Source organism: Rana temporaria, chromosome 8 (assembly GCF_905171775.1).
Source record: "Rana temporaria chromosome 8, aRanTem1.1, whole genome shotgun sequence".
Classification (NCBI taxonomy): domain Eukaryota; kingdom Metazoa; phylum Chordata; class Amphibia; order Anura; family Ranidae; genus Rana; species Rana temporaria.
The window spans coordinates 58477160-58500293 of NC_053496.1; the positions used below are offsets into that span (position 1 = coordinate 58477160).

At 44.0% G+C, this 23134-nt stretch overlaps 1 protein-coding gene across 1 annotated transcript in view; it reads left to right on the top strand.

The window, feature by feature from the left end:
- The window catches only part of STN1 (STN1 subunit of CST complex), a 93128-nt gene that overhangs the window by 38146 nt on the left and 31848 nt on the right, over positions 1 to 23134 (top strand). The window contains exons 4-5 of the mRNA XM_040361844.1: positions 4611 to 4679; positions 13879 to 14043. Coding sequence (XP_040217778.1) covers positions 4611 to 4679; positions 13879 to 14043 — 234 coding nt within the window. The remainder of the gene's footprint in view (positions 1 to 4610; positions 4680 to 13878; positions 14044 to 23134) is intronic.

Consider the following 23134-nt stretch of genomic DNA (forward strand, 5'->3'; position numbering starts at 1 on the left):
GCATATTAGCACATTAGTGTACACTTACATTTTCAGACTGAGCCCTCCGGTGCTGCGATGAATCAGGCGGGGCCTGGACACTTCCATCTTCACCCGGTCTTCCTTCTGGGTTCTGTGCCTTTGGTCACTTGCCTTGGCTGGGCTGCGTTCATGTCATTCCCACGCATTTATTTATTATTTATTACACCCCATTCACACCTCCGCGACAAAACGCCCGACGCCGGCCGCTCGTGCCACTGGAGGGGAGAATTTCCATTGCTGTCTATGAGATGGTTCACATCTCATAGACGCCATACACCTGCGGCATGAAAAAAAGTCCCGGACCCTTTTTTTCAGGCGGCATTGGCGTTCGGCCATACAAAGCAATAGGAAGGATTTGTAAAAAAAAAATTACACTATTCGCGGCAAAATACGCCGCGTACGCGGCGTTACTTGTCGCGGAGGTGTGAATGCAGCCTAAAAGGCCCCACCAAAATCCTCAGCACCAGGCCCATGATGTTCTTAATCTGGCCCTGACTGCATGTACGCGGTGTGTCTTGCTGGTGATGTCATCCTGCAGGGTTCTGGTTATTTCCAGGATGACTTCACGGCTGAATCTGTAGATGCGAAACACCTCCAATTCCCCCATGTCAAAGACGTCAATGCGCGTGCGGAATACTCTCTCCCGTGCCCTCCTACGTGCCCGTCGACGCAATAGTGCAAGGACCACGGCTGCCCCTGGCATGTTGGCACACAGATGTGTTGTCCAGCAAGTGTTGTTGCTCAGGTCGTGTGTAACGCTGCTGCTTTAGCTGCTCTCCAGCTGACCTGTGCAAGTCTGGTGCAAAGCTACCCCTGCTTTTATGAGGGGTAAATTGACGCCGGAATTTTCTCTTCCGCTCACCGGGAGTAGCCTGCGCCGGACAAGCTTAAGTTGATGAATCGGCCCAAAAACCTAATTTGCATATTTAAAACAAAAAAACCATGGCCACGCCAGATCGGACCAGCGTAAATCTGCACCAACGCCGCGCCGGCGTGGAAAGGTTACACCGAGGCGATGAAGTCTATTTGGAGGCGTAATCTGGTTCTCTGGGTAAGGCGCAGCGATCCGCCGGCGCAAATCTGCACTTACACCGTGCATCTACCAAAAAAACGGTGTAAGTGCTTTATGAATCTGGCCCCTTGTTTGTTGAGACCACAAAGGAATGCAGCAGCAAGAAGCTTTTAGAAATATTTAGGATCATGACGGGGGCATAGATTTTCTATTGGACTGAGGTCTGGGCTTTGACTAGGCCATTCCAACACATTTACATGTTTCCCCTTAGACCACTCAAGTGTTGCTTTAGCAGTGTGTTTGGGGTCATTGTCCTGCTGGAAGGTGAACCTCCTTCCTAGCCTCAAATCACACACAGAGTGGTACAGGTTTTGCTCAAGAATATCCCTGTATTTAGCACCATCCATCTTTCCCTCAACTCTGACCAATTTCCCTGTCCCTACTGCTGAAAAACATCCCCACAGCATGATGCTGCCACCATGTATAACAGGGAAATGCCTTGTTTACATAGGCATCTCCCCATTCTGCTGCTCACTGACACAATTGCAGGACCAGTGGTTCGATGTCCACCAGTGTACCGCGATCGTGTCAAGGAGCTGCACGGTCACAAAGCTCGCGGCAGGCGTGCGCGCCCTCTAGGTGGCAGTTTCAATGCACCGTGCAGGTAGGTTGCTTTGCCTGCCTGTGCCATTCTGCTGACATAAATGTAGGTTAGGAAGTCAGCAAGTGGTTAATTTGCTATACCTCTAGTGCTCTAAGGCCTGGTTCACACCTATGCATTCTTTTGTGAGTTTTCAGTTTTGCAGAAACACACTACAGTCTATTTAACATGGTTTCCTATAGATGTAGTTCACTTCACTGTGCATTTTATGGAAAGGCCAGTGACTTTTTTCTGGTTTTTGGTTCCATAGTCTTCAATGGATCAAAAGCGTGTAATATGAAAACTGCAACCTGCATAGGTGTGAATCAGGCCTGAGATCAGACCTGAAAAACACAAGCTTTCCCTCCATCTCTATACCCCTCCCGTCCTATTGTCCAATCACAGAAGGTTTAATAAACAGAATACAATGCATTCTGCGAATGGACAGGGGAGACGAGGGGAAGGTGGGGTATAGCGTGAGTAGGAGAGCCACAACTCTTTTGTCGGAGCGCTGGAATTATAGTGAAAGCTATAAAAGGGTAAATATGAAAGAAAACACAGTGATCCAGGAGGTGTCATATACCTCATTACACTTCACTATTTGTAACCCAACACATTTTAAATAAAGACACTTTTTTTCCTAGTGTTGTATTTTAAAGGGCTATAACATGGGTAAATGTGCATGTATTCCAGAGATGTAGTTAAAAAGAACGCGGTGACGTACAACACTACAACGAGCAGAGAAGTTCAATGATTCTGAGCATGCGTCAAATTGATTCCGAGCATGCTTAGGATTTTTGTGCGTTGAATTGTGTACACACGGTCAGACTTTCCGACAAGAACTTTTGTTGTCGGAAAATTTAAGAACCAGCTCTCAAAAATTTTTTAGTTGGAAATTCCGACAGCAAATGTCCGATGGAGCATACACACGGTCGGATTTTCCGACAACAAGTTCACATCGAACATTTGTTGTCGGAATGTCCGATCGTGTGTACGCGGCATTAGGGTCCTTTCACACTATAGCGCAAAAAAACGCTATATGCAGTTTATAAAAACGCATAGCATGTTTCTATTTCAGAGCTGTACCTATAGAGCTTTCAATGTTTTTTGATGCGTTTTATGGATATATTACATTACTAACTCCCAGGATGCTATTGTGTATCCTGGACATGTGAGCAAAAAATGCAACACGGTAGGGCAGATCCACAAAGAAATGACGCCGGCGTATCTATTGATACGCCGGCGTAATTTCGAAATTCCCGCGTCGTATCTTTGTTTTGAATCCTCAAAACAAGATACGACGGCATCTCGGCTTGATCCGACAGGCGTACGTTTTCGTACGCCTTCGAATCTTAGATGCAATTTTTCGGCGGACGCTAGGTGGCGTTTCCGTCGTAATCCGCGTCGAGTATGCAAATTAGCTATTTACGGCGATCCACGAACGTACGTCGGCCCGGCGCATTTTTTTTCGTCGTTTGCGTTCGGCTTTTCCCGGCATATAGTTAAAGCTGCTATATGGTGGCGTACTCAATGTAAAGTATGGCCGTCCTTCCCGCGTCCATCTTGAATTTTTTGCGTCGTTTGCGTAAGTCGTTCGCGAATAGGGATTTGCTTAGAATGATGTCACCGTCGTAAGCATTGGCTGGTTCCGGTTTAATTTCGAGCATGCGCACTGGGATACCCCCAGGGACGGCGCATGTGCAGTTAAAAAAAACGTTGATTACGTCGGGTCACGATGTATTAACATAAAACACGCCCCCATCACAGCCATTTGAATTCCGTGCCCTTACGCCACAACAGATACGCTACACCGCCGTAACTTACGGCGCGGATTCGTTGTGGATTCAAACAAAACCAAAGTAAGTTACAGCGGCGTAGCGTATCTTAGATACGCGACGAGTGTAAAAGAAAAAAAAAGAGTTGCGGCGGGGAAAAAAAAAAAATTTCAAAAAATTTGACAGCGACGCGGGAAAGAAGGGTCTACTTTTACATGGTGTACTAAATTTACACTTTGTAAAAGCAGCCCTAATTTTGCGACGGCAAACTAACACTTACGGAAAAAAAACGAAGGGAAAAAGCTTTGTGGATCTCCGTAAGTGCTAATTTGCATACCCGACGCGGAATTTCGACGAGAAATGCCCCCAGCGGCGGCCGAGGTACTGCATCCTAAGAACCGACAGTGTAAAACTATTACACCTGCCGGATCTTAGGAATATCTATGCGTAACTGATTCTATGAATCAGCCGCATAGATAGAAACAGGGATACGACGGCGTATCAGTAGATACGCCTGCGTATCCCTTTTGTGGATCTGGCCCATAGGATTTCAGGGGAAAATACAGGTGATGTGCTTTTGTTACACTGGAAAGGTGCCTTCTAGTGTGGCAAAAGCGCACAGGTATGAAAGGGCTCTTATAAGTTGAGTTGGCATTCAACACTTGACCACTTAGCATTTTCTAACCTATACTGGGGAAAGACAACTAGATTCTAAATGGTTACAATTCATCTAAATTTATATTTAATTTTTTTGTGACTTTTTATAAATAATTTCTTTCAGCTTTGTATAGATTTAGTGAACTGGGAAGAAGGTGGCTGCTCATTAGCTTGTGACTTCCGTGTTTGTTTGATTAATAAACAATCCACCCTTTTTTGTTCACATGTCTTTCACTGTTCTCCTGTTTTTAGGCCACTTGCCAAGCTGCCCCACCCTTCCCTTTCCTCCTGAAATCTGGCCGACGCCAATTAATGGATTGGTTTCCTGCTGTAGCCCTCAGCTTAGTGTATAGCCTCAGCGGCATAGAATGTTGGTAAAGGCAACCTGACTCCGTTCAACTATTTTCCATATCTTTGTATGTAGCAGTAAACCTGTGATGACCACTGGGTCTTATGTACATGTCATGTGATTTAAATGTACTTTTATGTCTGTTTTCTCATTTAGTGGATGATAGCACTGGAGTTATCAACTGCACTTGCTGGAAATCCTCGGCAGCCAAAGACGGGCCTGCAGGTGAAAATATACATTTTATTTATAGCAACCCTATTAAAGAAGATCAAAGCTCCCTGCAATAAAAGAGCTTGTGTAAGACAAAATAAATTGTATGTAAATGAAAAAGCACAGAAATGTTTAGATTTAGGCCTCTTGCACACTACAGCCTGAAAAAGCTCAGGACAGCTTTTTTTTTTCTTTTCTTTTACTGAGCTAAGTACAACCCAATAATTGTAATGTGCCTATGCACACAGGCACATAAACAAGCGCCATACATTCTTCAGGCCAGGTTCACACCTATGCGAATTGAGTGCGGCTTAAACCGCATCTAATTCGCAGGACATTTCAAAATACATTGTTTTCAATGAGGCTGGTTCACATACGTGCGATGCATCCGCACTGCGCATTGCCTCCAAACCGTGTGCGTTTTTTATGTCTTGCGGTGCGGCTCAGGTGCGAATTCAGTCCCATTATCTTCTATGGGTACGCAGCTGAATTCGCAGATGTGTTCATTTCTCTTCAGTATTTGTCTCATTCAGTTCAATACACTTCCCCCCTCCCCCTCCCCTCTCCCAGGTCTCCAAATTCGCACCTGATCTGCAGCTAAAATGCAGTTGATCTGCAGAACACCTTATAGAGAAATTCGCAAAGACAACGGAGCTCCAAAACGCAACGCACTAGTGTGATTCAGGCCTTAGTAAAAAAAAAAAAAAATAGAAAAATCAGCTTTTTTGGTCACTAATTTACACCTCATGCTTGCAAAAGCTTGCAAAAATTACCATTTTCATTCTGTGCAGAAAGAGAACGCAAGAATAAGTTTGCGCGCAAACGCATATACACGAAAACACATTTAAATACACGCAAATACATACCAAAAAAAAATAAAAATCTGAAAAAATAGATGCTCAAACAGGAGTATCAAGAGACCATAGGCTGCATACTGTATATGCATACTGCTGGTGGGAAGAGGTTAAAGGTGAATGGGGGGCAGCCCAGCAATGTATACAGCTGTCCATTTACCAATATGGAACAGATTAACAGTAAAGCATGACAACTCTTCCAATACATGATATATCATTTTTATGGTATATTCTATGTGTAGTTTGCTTTGATTAAATTCCCAAATGAAAACACGTTTCCATGCTCATCCATTTAAGCAAATTAATTGGATATTTGTATGAACTTTACTGACTCATGCAAAACAAGCACACTTAACCCCGTACACACGATCGGAATTTCCGATGGAAAAAGTCAGAAGGACTTTTTTCCATTGGAAATTCTGACCGTGTGTATGCCCCATCGGACTTGTTTCCGGTGAATTCCGTCGAAGTTTAGATAGAAAACATGTTCACTTTTACTCCGACGGAATTCGGAGTAAAAGCTTGATCGTGTGTACGGGGCATAAAAGCGTTATTCTCTCAATCAACATCGGCTAGTTTTAACCTCTTGACCACTGGGCACTTAAACCCCCTTCCTAACCAGACCAATTTTCAGTTTTTGGTGCTCTCACAATTTGAATGACAAATTACTCAGTCATACAATACTGTACCCATATGACATTTTTGTCCCTTTTTCACACAAATTGAGCTTTCTTTTGGTGGTATTTAATCACTGTTGAGTTTTTTGAGTAATTTACTTCTCACATTTTTTCTATTGTGTATCACATGTCAATAGGAGTATTTCACATTTTTGTGGTTTGCAACACTCACCAATAATCACATTCACCACATTAGAGGCTCAGGAGGGACACCTAGTGGGCATTTTGGGCTAGATTCACACGCCCCCTGCCTATCACTGGTCACGCCTAGCATATTTATCAGCCCAGTGGAGGGCGCACATTAATCTTTATCATATATTATATATATTTATTATATATTATATATTGCTATCTGATCACCAACACTCAAAAAAAGGGTACCTAACCACCATTGGACAGTTACAACAAAAAGGAATTCTGCGCTCATAAAGGTTTACCACTCTAATTCCACATAATGTTTGTGAGGAATAACATTCAGTAGATCTCAGTTTGTTCGAAAGAACCAGTTCTTTATGTAGAAAAGATAAACAAATGTACACAGCACAACGCAAAAAAATGTTCCCAGTGCCTGCATGAAAACACACACAATCTTTCAGGGCTTCAAGGGTTAAAATTTTGCAATTTTGTTTCCAGCTGCATTCATAGAAAACAACCGTGCTGATTGTAATTGGAGTACATTACCCAGGACGTCACTGTGGCGTTTGATGTCACTTCCTAGTTAATATCTGGCATCTGGGCTCCTGGACACTCTCCTGTATGTGTCCAAACGTGCTCCAGCCTCAGTGTTTTGCAGCTGCTAGGAGCGCAGCACAGAGATGACAGCCATGGAGAGACGTTCTTCCTGTTGGAACGTGCTGACAAGCAGGCAGAGAAAAGTTCAGCCGAATGTTAGGCGCCCTCCAGTGGACAAAGTGCAAATTGCATTGAGGAAAAAAATTAAGTTGTAAATGGCGATTATAAATGAAAATCTTTTCTTGATATTACTGACTTAGGTCTTCCAAAATAAAAGAGGGGTTTTAAAACAGTCCCAGACTACGTGTTTCGCCCTATCCAGGGCTTTCCAGGGCTTTGTCACAGTCATCCTGTGACTGTGACAAAGCCCTGGATAGGGCGAAACGCGTAGTTTGCACTTTGTCCACTGGAGGGCGCCTAACATTCGGCTGAACTTTTCTCTGCCTGCTTGTCAGCACGTTCCAACAGGAAGAACGTCTCTCCATGGCTGTCATCTCTGTGCTGCGCTCCTAGCAGCTGCAAAACACTGAGGCTGGAGCACGTTTGGACACATACAGGAAAGTGTCCAGGAGCCCAGATGCCAGATATTAACTAGGAAGTGACATCAAACGCCATAGTGACGTCCTGGGTAATGTACTCCAATTACAATCAGCACGGTTGTTTTCTATGAATGCAGCTGGAAACAAAATTGCTAAATTTTAACCCTTGAAGCCCTGAAAGATTGTGTGTGTTTTCATGCAGGCACTGGGAACATTTTTTTGCGTTGTGCTGTGTACATTTGTTTATCTTTTCTACATAAAGAACTGGTTCTTTCGAACAAACTGAGATCTACTGAATGTTATTCCTCACAAACATTATGTGGAATTAGAGTGGTAAACCTTTATGAGCGCAGAATTCCTTTTTGTTGTAACTGTATGTTGGTGGTGCTTCTAGGTACCTGGATTTCTGAAGCACGGATCGTTTACAGCCCATACGAGGGTCTTAAATATTATATTGGACTATAGTGTTAACCCATAGAGCGCCAGTGAATCTTTTTTGTATCAATAACCACCATTGGAGGCTCTTCACATGAGCTCACCGCACTTAGGTGCCCAACATTGTAACATCTATTCACCAATATTTTGGCCTTACTGAAGACACATTAATATTATACCTAAGCAGCGCCAACACCCTGAACACAAATCCCATTCACTATACTTTGCCTCTCATTTGAGGGGCCATCCAGGGGGCAGCAGCTCGTCTACCCAGTCCTAGCGGAAGCTCAATAATCTTTTTAGTGAAGTGAAGCCGGAGCGCTTCACTTCATGGTTCCCTCAGCGAGGATGGCGGGGGGGCAGCAGAGTGACGAGCGATCGCTCGTCCTCTGCTGCGGACGGCGCTGGACTCCAGGATAGGTAAGTGTGTCGATATTAAAAGTCAACAGCTGCAGTGTCAGGCTGTGTGCTGGAGCTCCCTCCCCATCACCTTTTTTCTCTTGGTGTTAGGAAAACTTGTCAGAAGTGATTCATCCTAATAGCAGAGGACTGAAGCAGTAAATTACACCTGGACCCCTTTCACACTCGCAGTGCGGCCGCCCTAGTTTTAGCAGCACTTTACCGTTGTTTTAGCTGCGCTTTTTTCGGACGCTAGCGGGGCGCTTTTAACCCCTGCTAGCGGCCGAAGAAAGGGTTAATGTGCCAGAAAAATTCCGCTGCCGAAGCACTTTTCAGGTGCTTCAGCAGCGGTGCCCATTCATTTTAATGGGCAGGAGCGGTGGAGGAGCGGTGTATACACCACTCCTAAACCACTCGAAAGATGCTGCTTGCAGGACTTTTTCTAGTGAAAAGCACTCAGGCTTTCACACTGAGACTGCAGGGGAGGCATTTTTCAGGTGCTATTTTTAGCCCTTTAGCATCTGAAAAAGACCACCCGTGTGAAAGGGGTTTTAGTGCTCTAGATTGAGACATGTACACACTATAGAGGGATATCCTATGTTCATATTTCATGTCTGAGGTTTACAACCACTTTAAGCTGGCCATACAGGTGTAGAATTTTGTACAAAACGTTTAGTTGTCCTAACATTTGTCCAATTTTCTGATGGTTAATGGGGTCAAAAATACTTTTGTTTTCGACCTCAGTGAAAAGGAAATTGGAGGAAGCAAGATGGAAATTTTTTCTCAAACAAGCAAAATTCTAACTGTGAGGCCTCGTACACACGACAGAGATTCTCGGCAGAATTCGCCGAGAAACTCGGTCAAAACCCGGATTCTGCCGAGAATCTCTGTCGTCTGTACAGTTTTGGCTCGATGGAGCCGCCGAGGAGCTCGACGAGAAAATAGAGAACATGTTCTCTATTTTCTCGTTGGCCGCGTTGTTCTATAGGAGAAGGCGGCCCGCCGAGCTCTTCGGCGGCTTCATCCCAAAACGAGACGAGGAACTCGACGTGCCAAGCACGTCGAGTTTCTCTGTCGTGTGTACGAGGCCTGAGCCCAGGTTCACACTGAGCTGCGGGAGTGAAGCTGTGCGAGTTCAGCTGAGTTCCTCCTGATTTTGGCCGCGATTACAGAGACATCTGTGCAGTTTCTGTAAGTCGCAGGCTGAAATCGCAAAAAGTAGTACAGAAACAATTTTTAAAAAAATTGGTGCAGGGTTGCACCGATTAGAACAGCGCCATTGCTGGCAAATACCGCCCATTTAACATGTCAAATCGCATGTCAAATCTCACAAGTGTGAACCAGGGCTGAATGTGTTTTTTGTTTGGGAAAATAAATCATACAAATTTGCAATGAAATCTGTTTAATACCTCTGGGATTCCATCCAAATAGTAGGTCTACGTGAAATTTGAAATCCTTTGCAATGAAATAAGTTGACTCAGTGATGGCAAGAAAGAATATTCTGGTGAATTATTTGTCTGAATTTCCATGACTGCTCAAATGAAAATCTAATTGTGTATAGCCAGCTGGTTTACCAATCCAACTTCTCCCCAGCTAAGTTAGGCTTGCATACCAGCACCTGAAACAGCCATCCTTTAAATAGCTGACTTGATCTTCTTCGGGATCCTATAGGTGACCCATGCAGTAAATCCCATATGCTGTTGTGAATTTCCCACAGCAATATATATGGAGAATTTCCTTAATAGGTGACACTGAAAGCTCAGTTGAAAAAAACACTCTCAGCCTATAAAAGTGGCTCTAGTGATAGGTGTAAATCTTTTCACCAGGGCCCCAGACTACAGTAGTGAGTCCTCCAGGAGGCAAAAGCCTAAGGTATAAATACTTCTGAGTAATTCTTCATAAGCTAAATTCAACTAAAAGCAGTGTTGCCAACCTACCAGACTGAAATATACTGACAAACCACCCAAAATTTACTGGCACAGCCAAGTTTTTACTGACATTTCTAAAAGTAAAAAAAAAATACAGATTTAAGTGCAAATTTCAGTATTTAGGCTACAAAAAAGTACAATATGCAATTAGCAATATGATTTAAGATACTTAATAATGCAAAAAAACATATTTCCTATATTATTTTCGATAGTATGCAGCAGCACAGATCACCGACATGTACCCTCCGGAGTCACAGCGACAGTCACTCTCCATGCCAGGTGATCCTCCAGTCCACTCCAGTCTAAACAGCACTGACAGTCCCGCTCCTGGCCTGTCTTGCTCCCGACCCCACACACAAGGCTCTGGCTGCTCTGATTGGTTTCCTTGCACCATGACATCACAGGACATGCTCAGGCGCCGCCTCCACCAGAGCCGGCCAAACACACTGTAGCAGGCATTCGGATGGTCTCGGCCAGCTCTGGACCTAGCCAAGCGTCACTGGCAACCTTTTCTTTTTTACTGGCATTTAATGGCAGGAAAAAATTGCCTGTTTTTTTACTGACGGTTGGCAGCACTGACTAAAAGTGATATTTGAGTAATAGGTGCTCACCAGTTCCAATGTACTGTGCAGTAGGTCATATGCTTGTATGCCAGATATTTGTCAAAAAACGAAATAAGAAACGAATGACTGCAGCAGCATTTTGGCTAGAGTACCAGAGAGTTATAAGCTACAAGCCATGTGCTGTAATGTGCGGTCAGCCCCTCAATGAAATATCAATTTCCGAAGGCCTCGAGTTGCCCTATAATTAGCTGATGATCCTTTTGTCTGTTGTCATCAGACTCCACCAGATATGCTTAGGAAAATAGTTTTCAGCTAAGTTCAATTTTTTTTTTTCCTTAAAAAATAAATAAAAAATTCATTGCCACAAGTGCGTGGATTGATATACAGTATCCATGCACACATGTCAATCTGAGTATGCATATTATGCAATGTGAAGGTGCCTCAAACCGGAAGCTCAGTGTGTAATACCTATGAGAAGCGGCCTCAGCATTGGCTCCTCCTAAGACCATGTTCCGATGCGTTTCATATTTACCATGCCTTTTAGATGAGCATGTCAAACACCAGCACCCTTCCAAGTAGAGGATCACCAAGTGGAGATATCCAGCACTTAGAGCAGCACTTGACATTTCAACTGGCCGCAGTGAATCTGAGCTTGCATGTTTACAGACAAATCTATCAAAAGAGGTAAAATCATGCCCACTTTCCAACTGCAGTTACATTTTAGAATGGAAACTGAGAACAAATGTGAAGCCATTGGTGACCAATTAGAATTCCTATTTAAAGCCGAACCCCCAGACAGATATAAAAGAAACAAATAAATGCAGCTCTGTATTCATTAATACATCATTGAATGTATTTTGTAAAAACAAATTATGTAAGTGCCAGAATTTGACTTGGTATCAGCCTCTTGTGTATCTGTAACGAGTAAGTTGTGCTACAGTGCTTGTGTGCTAACAAAGGATGTGCTGGAGAGAACATAGTGAGAGGTGAGCTCGTCGGTCTGCTCCTTTTCTTTTGCCAGTCCAGTCGCAGGGTGGTGGTGGAGGGGTGACCTGTAAGTGTTACTAAATTGCAGTAGAGAAAATCTGCTTTCCTGCCCTGCCTGACAGGGCAGTGCCATATGGCAGAGATGTGTAACTCTCAGGGCTGGAAGGACAAATACAAATCTTTTAGCAGGTACAATTGTTCCCTTAGAGCTTAGACCCCTTTCACACTGAGGGCGTATTGCAGGCACTATAGCGTTAAAAATAGCGCCTGCAATCCGCCCTCAAACAGCTGCTCCAGTGTAAAAGCCAGAGGGCTTTCACACTGGAGCGTTGCGCTAGCAGGACAGTAAAAAAACTACTGCTAGCCCCATCTTTGGAGCGGTGTGTTTACCGCTCCTGCCCATTGAAATCAATAGTCCAGCGCGGCTATACCGCCCGCAATGCGGTGCTTCAGCAGCACATTGCTGGCGGTTTTAACCCTTTTTTCGGCCACTAGTGGGGGTTAAAAGTGCCCCACTAGCGGCCAAAATGCGCACAAATCCACCCATAGCGTCGGCGGAAAAAATAGCGGAGTTTTACCGCCAACGCTATGGGCGGCTCAGTGTGAAAGGGGTCTTAAAGTGTAAAAAAACAACAAACTCTAAACCATCTCTCTGCCACATTCTAAACCTAATCTATCTAACCCAGTAAAGCAAAAATCGCTGTACTTACCTCTTCCGCAGCCTATCTGGTTTCCAGAGGCAGAAGCTGTGTGCAGGAGAGGACTGACAACGGCTGTAAAAAAGGCTGGCAAGGGACGTCACCCATAGACTTACTATGAGTCTTCCGTTGTCGGCTGCCTCTCCTGCACACACCTACACACTGAAGCCACCGCTGACAGCTGATGCTGGGAACGGACTGGATTGGCTGCAGAATAGGTAATTATTGCGATTTATGCTTTACAGGGTTGAGTGAGTGAGAAACTTATATAGTGCAACACATGCAAACTGAATCGCCTGTGGGCGCTTAGTATCCGTTCCCTACTGTCCTTTTGCCTTCAGAAAAGATGGGTTTTGAGTTTTTTTCTGAAGGCCAGGTGATTCTCCTTCATTCGGATGATGGTTGGTAGAGCGTTCCATAGTCTAGGTCCTTGGACTGCAAATCTTCATTCTCCTTTGGACTTGTATCTGGCTTTGGGTATCTGGAGTAGATTTTGGTCGGTGGATCGGAGCATGCGATTGGGGTTGTGACTTTTTAATTTTTCGCATAGATATTGGGGGGCATTTCCTTGAACACACTTATGCGTCAGACAGAGTGCCTTAAAAGTAATTCTGTCTTTTACTGGCAACCAATGAAGGGATCTCAGTGAAGGCGAGATTGATTCCCATGTTTTTTTCCAGTCACGAGTTGAGCGGCTGTATTTTGAACGACTTGCAGACGAGTGATTTGGTATTTTGGGAGTCCGAGGTAAAGGGCGTTTGCATAGTCGAGTCTGGAGTTGATAATTGTTCCCACCACGACTGCTATATCTTCTTTCGGGATAAAGGGGACGAGTCTACGTAGTAGGCGCAGCAGATGGTGGGATCCACTGACTACTGACCCTATTTGTGCTTCCATTGTCATGTGGGTGTCAAAAGTGACTCCGAGACTTTTGACTTTGGTGCTAGGGGTGATGATTTGTCCCAGAATGGGCGGCGGTGTTCATGTCGGTGCAGGAAATCTCTTTCGGTTGGCGTGAAACAGGCGAAATTCTGTTTTTGAGCCGTTGAGTTTAAGGTAACTCTTTGTCATCCAATTTTCCATCAAAGTAAGGTTAGATAGATTCGGTTTAGAATGTGTCAGAGAGCAGGTCTGGCGTTCGTTTTGCCTAAACTTCCACTTTAAATGTGTTTTATCCTTTTATTTTAGATGTTAGCCTGCAGTTGAGATTTAATTTTCCCATAGCACATAATTGGCTGCTGCCTTTCATGTTCATTTTCTTTTCCCCATTATTAGAGAAGCGGGCCCTCGTGTTAATGTGTCATTTTAATTCCAGGGTGAAATCAGGTCACATATCTGTTTTATATCATTAAAGTAAAGTCTTCCAGCACATTCTTTAATCTTTGATCTTGTGTGTTTGCAGACGTTCACAGAAGTACACCGGGAGCTAATGACCTAGATGGACTAGTGCAAGAACTGCGCAGACAGGAAAGCAGTAAGGCCAAGATGGAAATTGGCGATGTTATCAGAGTCCGAGGATACATCAAAGTTTTCAGAATGCAGAGAGAGGTGGTGGCTTCTATTTTCTGTAAGGAGAACTTCATTATACAAATGAGCTGTTTGTTTATGCTTGTATGGGTTGTGTTGGGTATCAGCTGGCATTTCTGGCACAAGTTTGGCATTTGTCTGCCCACACACGTGCATTTCATTGCCTTAGTTGGCTTTTGCTATACATCTGTCTTGTGAGTTTAAGAGGAAGCTTCAGGCAAACGGCTGAATACACAGTTACATCACATATATGTGGACTTTATTATCTGCAAAGGATTTTCAATTATGTGCAGCCAATTTTGTGATTTACGCACTTTCCACACTCCAATACCAGATGGCTGACACATAATTCCTGATTGAGCAATCCATTTTCCTGGTTCAGCAGTTCAGTGTCATATGTAACCTGCCTCCCTATTGAACAGTGAAACAATATTGCCTATCCAATAGCAGGGAGCTGTAAAGGTGACTCAGCTAGCAGTAATAGTTAACAAGGAACTGATAGAGTTCCACTTTAAAGTGGTTGTAAACCCTTACATATACTCAGTGAAGTGCCTGGCCTCAGATGATACACAGAGATTAAACAAATCATCCTCCATAAGTTGTACCTGTTTATTTGCAGTCTTCTCTTCTCTACAGCCATTTATATTCTACAATTTTTGCGGCTTATCTAAGCTTTCAGAAAGCATGGGGTGGGGAGCTGAAGTTACACTCTGCAAGGCGTAGTGAGAGCTGATTGGAAGAATGGGACACACACCCGTTCACACAGCACACAGTAACCAAGCTAAAGCTGTCAATCACAGGCTGTGTGCCGAAGATACCTCCCCTGTCGCTTTTTCTCTTGATGTCATGAAAACAGTGAAGAAGTGACTCATGCAGATAGTAGAGGAACGAGGCTGCAGGAAGAAATTACATTTTGTGCTCTGAATTGAGACAAGTACACACTATATAGAGAGATATGCTTTGTTCATATTTCATGTCAGAGGTTTACAACCACTTTAGGGAGACTAACATCCATTAGAAATAGCAGGAAAGCTTTTCATATGTTTGCATGATGATTATCAAAGTTAGCACACACTGATGCTGCGTACACACGATCGGAATTTCCAACAAGTAAAGTTCGATGTGAGCTTTTGGTCGGAAAATCCGACTTGTGTAGGCCCCATCGGACATTTTCTGGAAGCTGGTTTTCAAATTTTCCGACGGCAAAAGTTCTTGTCGGAAATTCCGACGTGCAAAAATCCTACGCATACTCGGAATCAATCCTACGCATGCTCGGAATCACTGAACCTCATTTTTCTTGGCTCATCGTAGTGTTGTGTGTCACTGCGTTCTTGACGGTCAGAATTTCCGACAACATTTGTGTGACTGTGTGTATGTAACACAAGTTTGAGCCAACATTCTGTCGGAAAAAAAAACACGGTTTTCTTGTCGGAAATTCCGATCGTGTGTACGCGGCATCAGAATGATTACCCGAAGGCACCAGATTCAGTCAATAAGCACACTGACAGTTTTCTTTTCAGGAGATTCCCACTGAGATCATCACAGTACTGTCATTTACAGCCTGAGGGTACCCATTTCATTAGATCCTTTCAGCTACAGTAGCGTCAGGTGAAGATAAAAAAAACATCACTAACAAGATCGCAGACCCTACAACCTCACCTTGTATGACCACTCAGAAATCATAGGGCCGGATTCACGTACAGCCGCGTAAAATTGTGCGTAATGTATCTGATTTACGTTACGCCTCCGCAACTTACACGGGCAAGTGCTGTATTCTCAAAGCACTTGCTCCGTAAGTTGCGGCGGCGTAGCGTAAATCGGCCGGCGTAAGCCCGCCAAATTCAAATTTGGATCAGGGGGGCGTGTTTTATGTAAAACTACTGTGACCCGATGTGATTGACGTTTTTGCGGAAGGGCGCATGCGCCGTCCGTGGAATTTTCCAGTGTGCATTGCTCCAAAATACGCCGCAAGGACGTCATTGGTTTTGACGTAAACGTAAATGACGTCCAGCCCCATTCACGGACGACTTACGCAAACGACGTAACTTTTTCAAATTTCGACGCGGGAACGACGGCCATACTTAACATTGGTACGCCGCACTTATGCCTCATATAGCAGGGGCAACTATACGCCGGGAAAAGCCTAACGTAAACGTCATAACTTTACTGCGTCGGCCACGCGTACGTTCGGGAATTCGCGTATCTAGCTAATTTGCATACTCGACGCGGAATTCGACGGAAGCGCCACCTAGCGTTAAAAAAAAAAATGCAGTTAAGATCCGATGGCGTAAGAGACTTACACCTGTCGGATCTAATGGATATCTATGCGTAACTGATTCTAAGAATCAGGCCCATAGATACGACGGGTCGGATTAGGACTTACGACGGCATACATGGCGCTGCGCCGTCGTAAGTCCTTTCAGAATCTGGCCCATAGTCTCTACCTTCCCCATTTGCTAAAGAATTGACAGCGTGAATATTGGTAGAATCTCCACTGAACGCTGGTCTTAAAATTATAAATGAGCCACAATATTATTTAGTTTGGGCTTAAAGTATAACTAAAGGCAACACATTTTTCATTTTGGATAGAGTAAGGGAGGATTATATCCCCTGTCAGAATCTTTTTTACCATCTGTGTCCCATTGGGGAGATTTACCTTCACTTCCTGTCCCATAGAAAAAGCAGGTAGTAAGAGAAAATCCTCCAAAGTGAGGGAATCCTTGGTTGTCACCAGAACTGGTGTCACCATTGGAAGATTTACCCCCTAGTCCTGTTCTGGTGACAACCCAGAAATTTGGATTTTCTTTCACTCTCAGTTCTCACTCCCTGTTAGGAAGATCCACCCTCTCTATTTATCTACTTTATAAATAGAGAGGGTGGATCTTCATAACAAGGGCACATACAGCAATAAAAACCTGACACGTGTTCTAATCCCTCTCCACTCTACCTAGTTATACTTTAATTTCCAGGACCAAAAGGCTGCCATACACAGCTCAGGTTTTGGCCGATTCATGCTGAACCGTGGATGCCCCTGTCGGCACTATCCAGCTTTACAAAAGTCAATTGTTAAAGGACCTGGGTGAAAAATTATCAGCTGAAAATACGTAAATTTAATCAGATGCAGGCATCGTTTGGGTATTCTGATAACCACTGGAACGAGCTGTCAGAATACAATATCCGGCAGGGGAGATTTGTCTATCTACACTGGTAAACCACTTCAGCCCCAGAAGATTTTACCCACTTCCTGACCAGAGCACTTTTTACAATTTGGCACTGTGTCGCTTTAACTGACAATTTTGCGGTCATGCGATGTTGTACCCAAACAAAATTTGCATCCTTTTTTTCCCACAAATAGAGCTTTCTTTTATTGGTATTTGATCGCATCTGCGGTTTTATTTCTTTGCACTATAAACAAAAAATAGCAATATTTTTTTACTTTTTGGTATAATAAGAATCCCCAATTTTTTAAAAACAAAAACGCATTTCTTCATCTGTTTAGGCCAATATGTATTCTTCTAAAATATTTTTGGTAAAAATAATCACAATAGGTGTATATTGATTGGTTTGCCCAAAATGTATAGCGTCTACAAACTATGGGAAAGATTTATGGCATTTTTATTATTATTTTTGTAACTAGTAATGGTGGTGATCTGTGATTTTTAGCGGTATTGCAACCAGGGCCGGCCTTAGGTGTTCAGGCGCCCTGTGCAAGCTATACTTGTGGCGCCCCCCCCATCTTCACCCCCTCGCCCCCTGGTCACCTAAACATACACAAAGAGAAAAAAAAAATTGTAACAAATAATTTGTTTTAACCACTTACGGACCCCCCACTGTATATGTACGTCCTCTTTTTAAACATGGATATCTCAGTAACGGCAGCAGCTGCTGCCACAACTGAGATATCCATGTTTTCAGCTGGCGGCCGTGTAAACGATAACGGCGGTCTCCGCGGCGGATTCGCCGCGAGATCGCCGTTATCGGTGGCGGGAGAGGGGCCCCCCTTCTCCCGCCGCTTTTCCGCGCCCTCCGCCGCTTACCGGAGCCGTCGGTAGCGGCGGAGGAGATCCGATGCTGCCGCCTGGAGAGTGAGGACTTGAGTGAGGGCAAGATGGCCCCCACCCGTCCTCATAGCTCTGCTGGGCGGAAGTGACGTCAAAACGTCAGTCCCGCCCAGCCTCTTAAAGAGACAATTTTTTTTCTGTCATTTTTTTAAATGACAAATTTTCCTTTTTTTTTTTTTTTTTTGCATTTAAGCCTAAATATGAGATCTGAGGTCTTTTTGACCCCAGATCTCATATTTAAGAGGACCTGTCATGCTTTTTTCTATTACAAGGGATGTTTACATTCCTTGTAATAGGAATAAAAGTGATAATTTTTTTTTTTTATTATATTTTAGTGTAAAAAATAATAAAATCAATAAAATTAAATAAGAAAACAAAAAAAAATTTTTTTTAAAGCGCCCCGTCCTGACGAGCTCGCGCGCAGAAGCGAACGCATACGCAAGTAGCGCCCGCATATGAAAACGGTGTTCAAATCACACAAGTGAGGTATCGCCGCGATCGTTAGAGCGAGAGCAATAATTATAGCCCTAGAGCTACTCTGTAGCTCAAAAAATGCAACTTATAGAATTTTTTAAACGTCGCCTATCTAGATTTTTAAGGGTAAAAGTTTGACGCCATGCCACGAGCGGGCGCAATTTTAAAGCGTGACATGTTGGGTATCATTTTACTCGGCGTAACATTATCTTTCACAATATATAAAAAAATTGGGCCAAATTTATTGTTGTCTTATTTTTTAATTCAAAAAAGTGAATTTTTTCCAAAAAAAGTGCGCTTGTAAGACTGCTGCGCAAATACGGTGTGACAAAAAGTATTGCAATGACCGCCATTTTATTCTCTAGGGTGTTAGAAAAAAATATATATAATGTTTGGGGGTTCTAAGTAATTTTCTAGCAGAAAAAAATGTTTTAGTCTTGCAAACACCAAATCTGAAAAACACCTGAGGTCTTTAAGTGGTTAATAAACAATCAGACAATTTAAGTGCGTCTCAATGGACCTTTCACACTGAGTCCTGCAAGCAGCATCTTTGGAGCAGCTTTTGGGCACTGAAAAAAAGACGCTCCAAAAAACGCCGCCCTCCATTGAAATGAATTGAAAGCGCTATAAAAACGCCTTCCCCTTTCACACTGAGGCACTGCAAAAACATCCTAAAACATTAGGGTCTTAGCGGTGCTTTACCAGCACATTGGGATTGCAGATGAGGCTTTGCTTGAATAACGCCTCAATAACGCTCGAATAACAGTTAAGCCTTTAATTGCCCTAGATCAGGGGGTCTCCAAACTGCGGCCCAGGGGCCAGATGTGGCCCTTTTCTTGCTTTTATCTGGCCCTTGGGGCAATATTTCATCTTCTGACATAAAAAATGGGGCACAATTGCTCCTAATGACACCAACATGGGGCACAATTCCTCCTAATGACACCAACAATGGGGCACAATTCCTCCTAATGAAGCCAACAATGGGGCACAATTTCCTTCTAATAACACCAACAAAGGGGCACAATTCCTCCTCTTACTGACACCAAAAAACGTGGCATTGTTTACTCCTTATACCGGAACATTTTTGCTATTTCCAGTGGCCACAGTCCGGCCCCCTAAAGTCTGAAGGACAGTAAACTGGCCCTTTGTTTAATAAGTTTGGAGACCCCTGCTCTAGATGATTAACCCCTTGCCAGCCAGTGTCATTAGTACAGTGATCACTGTATTAGTGTCACTGGTTCCCACAAAGTATCAGATTGTCAGTCACAATATCGCAGCCCCGCTATAAGTCGCTGATCTCCGCCATTACCAGAAAAAAAAATTCCATAAATATATTCCATAGTTTGTAGACACTTATTAGGATATTTTGTACCAACAACATTGACCTAAATCAGAGGTCTCCAAACTGCGGCCAGGGGGCCAGATGTGGCCCTTTGCTTGCTTTTATTCCGGCCCTTGGGTACAATTCCTCCTACTGCCACCAATGATGGGGCACAATTCATCCAATGACACCGATAATGGGGCACAATTTCTCCCAATGACTCCAATGATGTGACACAATTTCTCTCAATGACACCAATGATGGGACACAATTTCTCCTGACAACACCGATTATGGGGCAACCATTACTCCCATTGACACCAATTATGGGGCACAATTTCTCCCATTGACACAAAAGATGGAGCATGGTTTTTTCCCCACTGACATCAGGACATTTTGTACTCCAAATGGCCACAGTCTGGCCCTCCTGAAGCACAGTAAACCAGCCCTTTGTTTAGAAAGCTTGGAGACCCCTGGCCTAAATTTATGAAAAAACGTTAAAAAAATTGGATATGTTATATAGCAGAAAGTAAAACTTTTTTTTTTTTTTCAAATTTGGTCTTTTGTTAAAACAAAAAAAAAAAAACACAGAAAAAATTAAATAACACAGAGGTGATCAAATACCACAGAGAAAAAAAAAATACAAATTTTATTTGTGTACAGCGTCGCATGACCGCGCAGTTGTCAGCTTAAGTTATGCAGTGCACATCGCAAAAAATGGCCTGTCATGGGGGGGGGGGGTAAATCTTCCAGAGGTCACGTGGTTAAACCGTGAATATTTTTTTGCCCAGAGTTTATTTATACTTCAGGCAATAAACCTGGGGTGTCACAAACATGAAGTGATCCTCTGTAGGAGTTTTCCATATGACAGAAATATAGAAAATTGTGCAAACAAAGCAAGATAATTCCACATGCAGATAAAGTTCATGTAGTAGCAATATCCAAATAAGATGCCCCTGCTGGGTACTGCAACCAAATGCACCAGTGCTGTAAAACATCTAAATATGCGCAAATATGGTGAATAAATAGATAAACCAAATATATTTCATAGGATAATAAAGTTCCTCAATAAAGTGTCCTTTTTTGTGTTTCACATCCCACATCAATGTGTCCAAGCAAATAAATACATCAAACAGATCCCAGCGATGATAGAAATGCATATATGATGGTGTGATCACTCCATATGTACTAACAGCTCACCTCAGACCTCACACCAAGACCGTTGATTTTTTACAGCACTGGTGCTTTTGGTTGCAATATCCAGGAGGTTAAGGTTGTCGTATTGTATTTATTTGTTATGTGCACATTCACTTGAACTTTATTGATGAATTTGATCTGTATATAAGGAATTTTTTCTTTTTATCAGTTTATTCTGCTTTGTTTGCACATTTTTAATTATGTGCAGCACTGGTGTTCTTAGTTGTAATATAACCCAGTAGTGTGCTAATGATCTCTGTTATGGGTGTTCCTTATGTTATTTCTACATTCATCTGAACCTCTTTTGGCACTGAATTAGGGATTGCCACACAGTCACTACAAGTCCCAGCATGTCCAGGACTCCCCCTTTCCCATGCTGGGTTCCTGTCACTTCCTCACATATGGGATGTTCCCAGTACAGGGGGGAGTCCAGGGAAATCTCAGCTCCCTTAATGTATAGAAGCCCCCCCAGCCATGTCAGTGTCCAGGCTGGACTTTAGAATGCTCCAACTCCCTCCACAGTCCACATACACCCCCCCCCCCTCGCATCTGACCTCTTGGTGAACTTGCTTGCAGTAACTTCTCTGGCTCCAGCTTAAAAGCATGCATCTCCAGCCGGACCCCGCCATGACTGAGGACAGGTGAGGGGGGGGGGGCGGGGGTGGCAACGAGAGACGCGGGATGTGAGGAGAGATAAGATCGCACTGACTTGCAGTGAGAGATGTAAGAGGTGGAGGGGGCGGAACCAGCTCACAGAGCAGCAGGGACAGGGAGAAGACTCACGCTGCTGCTTGGAGGCAGTCACTCTGGATGCGATGTTCTATGGAGAGCTGATGGCCCGCCCATTCAACTCAGCGGTCCCGTGCGATGGGAGTGGTCTGTCACATTTTTTTTCACAGTCCCTTCCCTCAAGTGCCCTGGCGAGATGTGACAGTCGCACGGCGCCCGTATTGTCCAAGGCGCCTTGTGCGATCGCACAACCCGCACAACGCAAAGGCCGGCCCTGATTGCAACGGACAGATCAAACACTTTTGACACATTTTTGGGACCATCGGTGCTATAAATATGCCCTGATTACTGTAGAAATGTCACTGGCAGGGAAAGGATTAACACTATGGGGCGATCAAGGGGTTAAATGTGTGTTCCCTCCGTGTGTTCTAACTGTATGGGGATAGGACTGACTTGGTAGGAATAAACTACATGTCTCCTGTCCCCTGACAGAACTGGGATTTGTGTGTTTACACACACAAGTCCCCATGCTGGCTCACATGCATGTGATCGTGCATGGGCGCAGGGGTGTCATTTTGCCCCCGTAAAAAGACGTGGCGGTCGGGAACCGGTTGAGAAAAAAAAAGGAAAACGTTTCTTGCTAGCTTAAAGGCATTGCTCACCTTTTCCAAAAAACTGCCTATGCAGATAAGGTGTGTCTGTAGATAAAAAATAATTGTGCAGCTTTGACCAAAATTCAATAATGCCCTTGCTATAGGTGTAGGTCTTTGATATATCTCCCGAAGTCTGACAGAAAAACTCCCAGAGAAATCGCATCATCCTGTCCTGCCTTGTCGCTAGGATGTTGCTAAGAGACTCCTAGCTCCTACTTCACTTCCACCATCACAGATGTGAGCTCCTTCTCCGATTCAAACTCCCTCACATATTCTGTCTCTCCTAGGAGCTCTGAGCTCAGCTTTTGTGAGCTTGTTTTCTGAGGGAGGTCCTTTTTTTGCCTTTAATCACTTGAGGACCGCCTAACGCCGATATACGTCGGCAGAATGGCACAGCTGGGCAAGGGAAGGCACTGGTACGTTGCCCTTTAAGTACTCAGCCGTGGGTCGCGTGCTCCGAAGCTCCGTGACCGCGCCCGTGGGACCCGCGGACCCGATCGCCGTCGGTGTTCTGCGATCGATTCACAGGAGCTGAAGAACGGGGAGAGGTGAGTGTAAACACACCTTTCCCGGTCTTCTCTGTGGCTTGTCACTGATCGTCTGTTCCCTGTTATAGGGAACGACTATCAGTGATGTCACACGTCCAGCCACGCCCCCCTACAGTAAGAATCACTCCCTTAGGGCACACTTAACCCCT